This window comes from Sus scrofa, chromosome 4, assembly GCF_054392235.1.
Source record: "Sus scrofa isolate SSC_HxYL_T2T_F1_AM1 chromosome 4, Sscrofa_HxYL_maternal_Yorkshire_Landrace_v2.0, whole genome shotgun sequence".
Taxonomy (NCBI): Eukaryota; Metazoa; Chordata; class Mammalia; order Artiodactyla; family Suidae; genus Sus; species Sus scrofa.
In genome coordinates, this window is record NC_139386.1 from 115,979,164 (window position 1) to 115,990,346 (window position 11,183).

General features: G+C 45.1%; 1 protein-coding gene across 12 annotated transcripts in view; it reads left to right on the forward strand.

The window, feature by feature from the left end:
- The window catches only part of SORT1 (sortilin 1), a 65,885-nt gene that overhangs the window by 39,381 nt on the left and 15,321 nt on the right, over positions 1–11,183 (forward strand). For 6 of the 12 annotated variants that reach the window (XM_085023739.1, XM_085023741.1, XM_021090071.2 and 3 more), the window contains exons 6-10: positions 1,553–1,626; positions 4,400–4,449; positions 5,330–5,460; positions 9,104–9,248; positions 10,182–10,337. In XM_085023739.1, the coding sequence (XP_084879865.1) occupies positions 1,553–1,626; positions 4,400–4,449; positions 5,330–5,460; positions 9,104–9,248; positions 10,182–10,337 (556 nt within the window). The remainder of the gene's footprint in view (positions 1–1,552; positions 1,627–4,399; positions 4,450–5,329; positions 5,461–9,103; positions 9,249–10,181; positions 10,338–11,183) is intronic. The other 6 variants (XM_085023740.1, XM_085023742.1, XM_021090072.2 and 3 more) reach the window with 1 other exon arrangement.

Below are 11,183 nucleotides of genomic sequence, written 5' to 3' on the forward strand. Positions count from 1 at the left end.
GGGGGAAGAAGAGTGGCGGGTGTGTGGGCAGGGGCGCTGCAGACCATTCTGCCCAGACCCGCGCTCCTCTGTCCCACCTCTGCTGGCTCGTGCTGCCAACATCACTGAAACTGTCGATCTTACCTTTGGAGGTCTCTGCTGCATTTGAAAGCACCAACCAGTCTCTCCTTTTGGGAATGCTACTTGGCTTGGCTTCTCTGTTGTCTTTCCTAACCACTGCATCTTGGTCTCTTAAACTTTTTCAACCTCCCCTTAAATCCCTATTATTCATTTTACTCTGAGCAGCCCCTTCCACACTTGCCATTTCACTAGCACTTGAACACATAAGATTCTCAAGCCCCTATTCCTGGTCCAGGCTTCTCCCCAGGGCTGCAGATTCCTCTCTTAGTTAAGCCCCATGGTATCTCTAGCCTGATGGCTCACAGGTCCCTCAAGCTCAGGCTGCTGCTGACTTCTTCTTTGCGCTTTCTCACACTTGTTCCTCCCTTCATCCTTGTGCTGCTTATCCCTCAACCAGGACCCCAGAGTGTTCAGCTCGCCCTCTCTCTCTCACTCCCCCCCATCCTCTCCCTCTCCCCTGCACTCCCACTCACATTCCCACCCTGCCCTAGAGGAAAAGCTCTCCAGTTTTACCAATCTAGTGTCTAAGTTCTTCCTCAGCCTATTCCTCACAGCCGTGGTTTCAGGCCTCACTAACTCTTAATGAATGAACGTGTCAGTTTGTCACAGCTTTTCCTGCTTCTGGTTTGAGCCCTCTGAAATCCATCTTTCCCATTTTCATCCAAGTATTCCTCTTAAAGAAGGAAAACTGATTGTGTCATTTACCTGCTTCAAGGCCCTCATGTAAAATAAAGAGCAGATTCCTCCGCCGGCCTTGAAGGAGGGCTCTCCCTGAGCAGCCCCACCGGCTCCCGCTTCGTCCCCTCCTTCCTCCACCTCGGAGTCTGTGCTCCTCTACGTCCCAAGGCGCTGGCTCCCTGCACACTCTGGGACGTGTTCACCACCTCTCTGCCTTTGCTTGTACGGGTCTCTCTTTGTGCAATGACATTTCATCTCCCATTTGCCGTCTTTTGGCTACACTGCTCATCATCTAAGACCCAGTTCAGCTGTCTTCTTCCCAAACCATCTGAGTCAACTCAGAGTCCCTCCTTTCCCTAACCTGACCCCAGAGACCGTGCTTCCATCACACTTACCACATGCATCAGCCTTTCTTATCTGCACCCTTGTTAAACTATGAGCTCCGTGAGAGCAGGAAGTGTGTCCTTTGTATCCCCTGTGTAATGTCTGGTATGGTGCCCAGCACATAGTAGGTACTTTATAAGACTTGTTATTCTGAATTTCCAAGACCCTGAAGGGGCCACCGTGTGTGTGTGTGTGTGTGTGTGTGTGTGTGTGTGTGTGTGTGTGTGTGTGTGTGTGGCTTAAGCAGCTTGGATGGAACTTCAGTGTGTGTTTTTACTGTCCTGAATGATTGGATATGAATCATTAAAGATCATACAAGCAGCTGCACAGCTTAAGCTGGAATTTTGATAAGTCATTTATAATCTTTCAGAATGGCCTGTGGGTGTCCAAGAATTTTGGGGGAAAATGGGAAGAAATCCACAAAGCAGTATGTTTGGCCAAATGGTGAGTAACAGAAGATTCCATCTGCGCAGAGCCCCAAACCTTTCCTGACAGTGCTGCCAGAAGTCACATGGATAAATATTAAGCACTTACTGGGTGCCAGGTACTCTTCAGGGTGCCATAAGGGCTACGAGAGCAGGGTAGGACACAGACCTTGACCTGGACAAGCTCCTCATTTTGTTGGAACGAAGGCCTTGTATCACTGAGTGTTAGAAGATAAAGTCTAAGACTAGGGCCAGTTGTCTGCAAAAGGTTTATTCTCTGTAAATGGTGACTTCAGTTGCAATAACATAAAATACAGCTTGATTTGGAGCCTTATAAACTTCTGCGCACCCAGATAGACACCCCCTCATCTAGCGATCCTTTCAGTGACATGCAGTGTAGTGAGGACTCAGGAGGAAAGCTCAAAGCGCTGGCAGACTGCCAGAGTCCCAGTGTTGCTGCCGCAAACTCATTCACTTCTCTTGGTGCCTCCCACCCCACCCACATCGGCTTAAAGACAGCACAGTGGAGGAGGCTCTTATTGGGAGTCCAGTCACCTTTATGCTCTCCTGGGTCTGCTGCTGTGCTAGTCGGTGGCTTAACCTCTCTGGGCTTTAGTTTGTTCCTTCTATGAAAAGAGATTTGTTTGGCAAGTTTGGGGCATGGTTGAGCAAGAATGAAGACCTTTCATACCTCAAAATTCTGATCAGGCTCAGACCCTTGTTTAGAGCCTCTTCTTTCTCTTTGATTTCAACCAATTTCTTGATCTGGTTTCCTGTTGATAGCAGGTCACTGCCAGAGGTGGGCATGTGTGTTGGAACAGTAAGCATGGGTCAGCTTGAGAGTCTGCTGCCTGGGGGCCATGGGGAGGCGGAGAACTCCAAGAGCAGGCAGAGACAGAGGAGGCAGCAAGATGAGGGGACTTAGTGCTGCGTCAGGAGAGCACACGGGACTGCTCGTGGGAACACTGTCTTGCAGTTTCACACAGCTGATGTTCCCCGCAGGGATCCATAATCCCAAGGAAGAGTCGATAGTTGATGTCCTCTACTTAGGGAGGTAGGGAGTGTGCAGTATAAAAACTGCCAAATGTGTCTACCAAAATTAAGTCCATGGTAACAAATGGTGCTTAAGTAAAGTGGCATTTTCTAGAATATGCTGGTTAAATGAGGTTTTTACAGCACCACATTGGTACACATGCCATATCTGCTTTTGTTTTGTGAATTTTAATTAATTGTATTTTTATCTTATATGGTGTTAACAGGAAGGAATTTATAAAGCAACTCAGTTAACAAATTGTTTCACTCCTGATGGATCTAAAATATGTAGGATGGGTTCAAATAAGAGCATAATAATTTTGACCATTAAAACTCACCTTTACATACGTATATCAAATACCACGGTGTACACTTTAAATATCTTATAATTTTAGTTATACCTCAATAAAGCTAAAAGAAATAAATAGAAAACTCATCTTTAAAACTGAAACGTTTTTGAATGGTATTTTATTTTCTGTCCTATACAGGATTTTTTACTTGTGTAACTTGTTTCTTTGAATAGTGTCGAAAACATAAGATAACTGGGCTGCTGCTAACTGTTTACTCACAGTTTAGATCTTTGGTTTCTTGGAATTTTACAATCTAAGGTTCTGAAGGCACATGCTCTGACTCAGCATCGGTTTTTTTGAGGTATAGTTGATTTACAATAGTGTATTAGTTTCAAGTGTATAACATAGTGATTCAAAATTTTTGTAGATTATACTCCATTTACAGTTATTCTAAAGTATCGGTTATGTTTCCTGTGCTGTACAAGATATCCTGGTCGCTTCCTTATTGTATACATAGTAGCTGTGCCTCTTAATCATCTACCTTTTTCTCGCCCCTCCCCTCCCCCTCTCCCCATTGGTAACCACTAGTTTGTTCTCTACATCTGATCTATAAGCACCATCAGAATCTGAATCTAGTTCCCTACAAACTCCCTTTCCAAGTTAGAATATTAATAATTCAGCCTCTGACATTGTTGTCCACTTGAGATAAAAGAACTAAATTATTTAGTTCATGCACAGCATTGAACTAGTTCTAAGGGGCAACAGCAAAGCGTCCAACTTAGAACGTGTCCTGAAGAACTCAGTGTCGTAGGAGAGATAAGCATGCAATTAAAATAGCCAGACAGGAGACAAAGGAGTGCCAAGTAGCTGACACAGAGCAGCATGGGCTCTGGAACAGGGTTTTTCAACCTCAGGGCAAAGGACGTTTGGACTGGACAATTCTTTGTCGTGAGGGCTGGCTGCAGGGTGTTTAGCAGCATCGTTGGCCTTTCCCACCCTGCTAGTCATACAACCCCCTTCCCCAGTTGTGACAACCAGAACTATTCCTTAGGGAGTAAGGTCACCCCTGGTCAAGAACCACTGTTCTAGAAGTTTGCAGCTCCAGTCAGAGTGGCAGAGATGGCTTCATGGAAGAGCTAGGTCGTGATCTAGAGGCTGAGGATTGTGAGGGTGAGATTTGGCTACATGAGAGAAAAGCGTTCTAAGACGGAAAACAGTACCAACAAATGCAAGAGGCAGGGTTGAGCAGCAGGCAGAGTTCAGGTAAAGAAGTAGCAGACTGTGGAAAATACCTGGGACCAGGTTTTGGGGACCTTGCCCACAAGGCTGTGAAAGAATTGAGTGGACAGCGTCTGAGAAGGCCAGTACCATGGGTGACGCCTCTTAGGCTGGCTTGAGCTAAGTGACTACGGTTGACCGTCTGCTGGCAGTCTTGAACCATGTCCTTCCCCTGTCTTTGCCTCATTATAGGGGATCAGACAGCACCATCTTCTTCACCACCTATGTGAATGGCTCCTGCAGTAAGTATATTTAGTCCCAGAAGAGCGTGTCCTGGTGTCCATTCATGATAGAATATTCTGGTAAGAGGTAGAAGCATCAAAGATCTTCCCATTCCCTCATAATTTTGACACCTAAGGAGAGTTGTTAATGATTTTTAAAATATTGAAAGAACAACAAAATACTATGCTGTGCCTAGATCAAAGAAAAAATACAAGCCGTACACGGAGATAGTGTACTTAATTTTAGCAGTGTATTTACATAAAGTAAGTATTAGGCTACAAGCAATAAGAAATTGAAATGCAGAGTGATTTCTGCCAAAGAACATGGATTGTGTTTGTGTTGGTGGAAGCCATTGGCTTTCCAATCAGTGGCACAGTTTCAAAGCAGAAAGCATAATCTTTCATTTGTTCATTCAGCAGATTCCTTTCATTCATTCATTCATTTGAGCATCTGCAGTAGTGTGCTAAACAGTACCTTAAGGATGAAGAGAACAAGACGCCCAAGGCCTGCTCTCATGGAGATTAAAGTCAAGTAGGGATATTGGATGATCAACAGGAAAATAGAAACTCAGACAAGTCAACTTAGAATAAGATAATTTCAAACTGTGTTATGAAGCAAGTAAAGCAGGATGCTATGGCTGTGGCATTTTTATGCAACATTGTATTGGAATTAAGTAAACTGTAGCTTTCTGTCCAGGATAAAACCTCACATGTATAAAGATAAAACCCAAATGGTAATTTTCTGTGTCTAATGCTGTGTCATTTTATATTGTTACTTGATTGACATGCGTAGGATTAAAATTTCTTTCACTGTAAAATTAAAAATAAGTCTGAAGCAGCTATTTTGAATGAGAGGCTCACCAGTAAGTGAAATTTTAATGGCTATTTTGTCTTGTTTAAGAAGCTGACCTTGGGGCCCTGGAATTACGGAGAACTTCAGACTTGGGGAAAAGCTTCAAAACCATTGGTGTGAAAATCTACTCATTTGGTCTTGGGGGACGTTTCCTTTTTGCCTCTGTGATGGCTGATAAGGTGGGTGTTTGCCTCTTCTCTTTCCGTTCCGATATTTCTGTAAATATGCCTCAAATAGATAGTAGCTTTTACTATGTGTACTGATGGAGTTTCTTGCCTTTTACAATATTTAATAACACTGTAAGCTCTGAGGGTGATCCTGTTTATAGAAGCTGATTGACTCTCTGGGCTCCTCTCTGCTTTGGCCTGGGTCACCACCTCAATTAGTACCCAGCGTGAGGTACTGTATGCAAACCAATTGTGCTCCTGGAGCTCCTGCATCTGAATTCTGGCATATTCAGGTAGGGAGAGAGACGCTAGACTAACAACATGATATGGTATCAGGTAATGAGGTTACTGAGTGAAGTAAGTCAGGAAGAGAAAGACAAATAACATATGATGTCACTTATATCTGGAATCTAATATACGGCACAAATGAACCTTTCCACAGAAAAGAAAATCATGGACTTAGAGAATAAACTTGTGGTTGCCAAGAGGGAGGGGGAGGGAGTGGGGTGGTTGGGGAGCTTGGGGTTAATAGATACAAACTATTGCCTTTGGAATGGATTAGCAATGAGCTCCTACTGTGTAGCACTGGGAACTGTCTAGCCACTTACGATGGAGCATGAGAATGTGCGAAAATAGAATGTGTACATGTATGTGTAACTGGTCAACATGCTGTACAGTAGAAAAAAAATTGTACTGGAGAAATGACAATTAAAAAATAAATAAACCAAAAAAAAAAAAAAAAAGTTCCCGTCGTGGCACAGTGGAAACAAATCCGACTAGGAACCATGAGGTTGTGGGTTTGATCCCTGGCCTCACTCAGTGGGCTAAGGATCCGGCATGGCCATGAGCTGTGGTGTAGGTCACAGACGTTGCTGCGTTGCTGTGGTTGTGGTGTAGGCTGGTGGCTATAGCTCTGAGTCCACCCCTACCCTGGGAATCTCCATATGCCGTGGGTGTGGCCCTAAAAATAATAATAATAATAACAGGTAATGAGGAAAGCTATGAAGAAACCTAACACAGAGTAAATACATCGAAAGAGGCAGGAATTGGGGCAGTGCTGTTCGTGATGGGGTGGCTTGGAGGGGCTCTCTGAGACGTAACTGAGGTGAGAGCATAGCCATGTGGATACCCAGGCTGGGGAGACAGTGTGGAGAGCAGAGGCTGGAGCCCGGGTGGAGCGCTGAAGAAGAGTGAGAAGAGCAGCACGGCTGAAAACCAGGGAGCCCCAGGGAGCACAGGGAGGGCTGGTTGTAATAGAGGGAGCCAGTGGCCAGATCACATGGGGGCCTTCGTAGGTCGTGATGAAGACTCGGCTCCCATTCATTCTTCACGTGTTGGGAAGCAGGGGAATGGTGTGATTTGCCTTCCCTTTTGATGGGCTAGGCCTGCGCAGAACAGCCTAATGGGGCAGGAATGGAAGCAGCAGAAACAGCAGCGAGAGAGACGGTCGGTTGGAGCCGGCTGTTAGCACTGGATGAGGGACGAGTGGTAGGATTATGGATGTATTTTTTAATGTATTGCCAGTAGTGTTTGGGATGGACTAGACATGGATTGTGAGAGCAGATGATTAACCAATGATGATTTTAGGGTCTTTGGCCTGAGCAACTAGGTGAATGGTGGTGCCGTTTACTGAGATGGCAAAGCCTGCAGGAGAAGCAAGTTTGGGGGAGGAAAATCAAGAATTCCGTTTTAGGGTTTCTTGGTGGTGCAGTGGGATTATCATCCAGCATTGTCACTGCTGTGGTTTGGGTTCAATCTCTGGGCTGAGAACATTTGCATGCCGCAGGTGTGGCCAAAAAAAAAAAAGATTTGCGTTTTGGATGCAAGATGCCTATTAGCTATCTAGGTGGAAATGTACAACAAGCATTTTGGTATGTGAGTCTCCCCAAATTATTATGGCATTTAAAGCCATGTAACTAGATGGGTATCTTACGGAGGAGTGAGTAGGTCAAGAAAAGGCTGGAGGGCTGAGCACCTGGTGCCCTGAAGCGGCCCAGCACAGAAAGGTGGGAAAGAGACTGGACAGGCCAGCGAAGAGGACTGAGCAGGAGGGCCGGTGAGGTGGGGAAATAGGACAGCATGATGTCATGAGAACCAAGTGAAAGAAACATTTCAAGGAGGAAATGGTCACCTGTATTAAGCTCAGCTGAACTGGAGTGAAATGAGTCCTCAGAATTATCCGTTGGAGTTGGCAAAATATAGGTTGTTGGTAACCTTGATGAAAGCCATTTCCTTGGAGGGAGGAGTGAGGTTAAAAAAGACCGACTGGAGTGGGTTCCGAGAGAATAGGAGATGGGGAAGTAGATACAGTAACTGCAAATCATTCCCTCGAGCAATTTTGTAATAACCCTCCCAACAACCCCGTAAGCTATGCTGGTATCTCGGTTTTTATTTGAGGAAATTGAGTAACTTGCCTAGGGTCACCCAGAGATGGAACCTGGGGAAATCAGACTGTCTGATTCCAGAGGTAGCTGCCTACACACTATACTGCTGCTGTCTACAAAATTAAAATTTTGCTTTGTGCTTTTAAACTCTAGTTTCTCCCTATAACAGAAAGTAAGATTCAAAGTAAACATCGGAAATGTAAGAAACGTAAATTAAATGTACTTGTCACTGGACTTTAAAAAGTATTTAGCATAAGGAGGCTCGGGGACTGATTCCCGTGCCCTGACTCAGCTGTGTCCAGTAGCTATTTTAAACTGTTTATCAGACAGTAGATGGTAATTGCTTCCTCACCAGACCCTCTCTACAGCTGAATACCCCTGATAAGCTTCCTTAGATGAATTTCTGACTCGCCTCCGCCTCTTCCCAGCCTGTGCACGTACCCTCCCTCTCGGCTGTCCTGAGAACCTTCCTTAAAGAAGAGATGTGTCTCAGGAGTTCCTGTTGTGGCGCAGTGGTTAATGAATCCGACTGGGAAACATGAGGTTGTGGGTTCAATCCCTGGCCTTGCTCAGTGGGTTAAGGATCTAGCGTTGCCATGAGCTGCGGTGTAGGTTGCAGACATGGCTCAGATCCCGTGTTGCTGTGGCTCTGGTGTAGGCCAGTGGCTACAGCTCCGATTCGACCCCTAGCCTGGGAACCTCCATATGCTGCAGGAGCGGCCCTAGAAAAGACAAAAAGACAAAAAAAAAAAAAAGAAGAAGAAGAGATGTGTCTCATCCTGACTTCCCTTATGGTCTCCAAATCCTGGGTTTCATCTCTGTTTTCTAGACCCATAATTATCTAGTTCTTTGGATTATGCCAGGACTATCTCACAGACTTCTATGAGCAACCCTTAGTTGAAGGATTATCTGAGCAAGCATATGCAAATGGCTATAGAGCCAAACTAATGATGGTCCCAACAAAGCCTTGGCTCTGTTGAAGGAAGGTGGGATGTCGGCAGCTGGCAAGATACTGTCTTCCATGGCCGCAGCAGAATGAAGAAGCCCAAGGTGAAGCCAAGATAGCCTTCCTTTCAATAGTGCCTGGATCTTTGTGAGAGGTTAGGAGTAGCTTTGGTAATTGGTACTAGAACCTTTCATGGATGACAGTTGTACCCAGTGAGGAAATGGATAATGATACACGTAATTGTTCATAATCATGTTCCCGTTGATGTCACTGCACATGGCATTGTGGTGGAAAATTAAAAAGATAGTATTGACATGTGTTCCAGGATACAACCAGAAGGATTCATGTATCAACAGATCAAGGGGACACATGGAGCATGGCCCAGCTCCCCTCTGTGGGGCAGGAGCAGTTCTACTCTATTCTAGCAGCTAACGATGACATGGTGTTCATGCACGTAGACGAGCCTGGAGGTAAGCGCCTCGCAGTGGCCCTCCCTCGAGTGCACGGAGATGTAACCTCTGAACCCTATTTTGAGCAGCTTTCCTTCTTACATGTCAGTTTTTCCTCTTACCCCTAGGAATTTATTAGTGACCTACTGCATACTCTGTCTTAGAGTTGATGTGGAGTTTCTGTTAAAAAGGTCACTTGCTTTGACACTCTAACATGGCTTGTAGGTATGTCCAGGTGTTCTCGAGCAACGCTGCTTGAAAAGTGGTTGGAGGACCAGTACTGACGTGCAGATTCTTTGTTACCAAATAAATACAGAAAGCAAGAGCAAGCTCCCTGTTGGCCTAGGGGTTAAGGATCCAGCATTGTCACCACTGTGGTGCAGGTTTGATTCCAGGCCTGGAAACTTCCATACACCACTGTCACAATCAAAGAGAAAAAAGAAATTCCTATAGCCATTTGGCAAAGTAATTTCATATCTGTAAATTTTAGTATTAAAATTGTTGTGGATCATATTTTGTCTTTCTTTTTCTAGTGACTAATTTTTGTTATATTTTCTAAAAGCATTGGTTTGTGACATAATTGAAAAATTTTAAATCCATCCTTCACAACAGAGTTTGAGAAGCGTTATTCTAAAGCATAAAGTTTTAAAGATGTACAAGATATGAAGCTAAATACAGTGCCTCTGCTACCAAAATATAACTGGGAGGAGCTTTTCTGTGACAGGTCATTCATTCATTCAGCAAAGCATCTGCTGTGTTTCAGGCACTAAGCTGGGTAGTAGAATTAGAGGTGGCCACAAAGATCTCTAGTATCAACCCTTGATTAGCTCTCAGCTCTGTGTCTATGTCATGAAGAGACAGTTGGCTCTGTGTGCAGTCAGTCGTGTATGGGTAGACTGTTGTGTGTTTCTCTCTGTTCCCTCCACAACTTCATAGTTTTGTTCCTTTGCCCAGATACCGGATTTGGCACCATATTTACCTCGGATGATCGAGGCATCGTCTATTCCAAGTCCTTGGACCGGCACCTCTACACCACCACAGGTGGCGAGACAGACTTTACCAACGTGACCTCCCTCCGCGGCGTCTACATGACAAGTGTGCTATCCGAAGGTGAGGCTCGGCACAGCCACCCTTCAGCCAAACCTATTGGGCGTGGATGCTTTTGGGGAGACTGGGCCAGTCCCCCAGTACTGTTGCTTGCCTAGCCAACAAGCCTGTCCACGTGAATTCTGGCTGGCTATTTTAAATAAGTTAGGGTGAACAGAACTAAGAACAAAGCAACAGCGGGCAGAAAGAAAGATTGGGGGGGAGTCAATGTTGTTTAGTTTATAAAATAAGCCTTGTATATTGGGAGGCTCACGCTGCTTTTCTCCTTGTAGAGGGCCTGATCCCTCCTGGGTTCTCAGTGGTTCTGCAGAGTTCACCCTTACTAAGGCCCAATTGTACAAAAAAAAATCACCTAAGAGATTCTTAAGGTTTTGTTTCTTTATTTTTTTATGTGTTGGTAGGAGGTGGAGGATGTTCTTATTTTGTAAAGACCTTGCAGTTGTCTACAACGTAAGAGTGGTGCTGGCCCCCTATCTCCACCCGGACCCCACCTTTGACCCTCCTCTCCTTTGCTCACTCTCCCGTGCTCACCCCAGCCTTCTCCAGTCCTTATACACATCAGGTCGCAGGTCTGTGGCTTAGAGATTGGCACTGGCTGTTCTCTCCTCCCCCAGATGTCTGCAAGGCTGACACCGTCTTCCTCCCAGTCTTTGGTCACATAACTTTCTCAGGAGACCTGCCCAGATTATCCTATTTTTAAATTTTAGTCTGCCTCTCCCCAGCCCACACTCATTCTTAGTCCCCCACTAGCTGTGCAGGTTGTTTCCATGGCACTCTTTTCTTTAATTTTCTTTACATTTTATTGAAGTATAGCTAATCTACAAGGCTATGATAATCTCTGCTGCACAG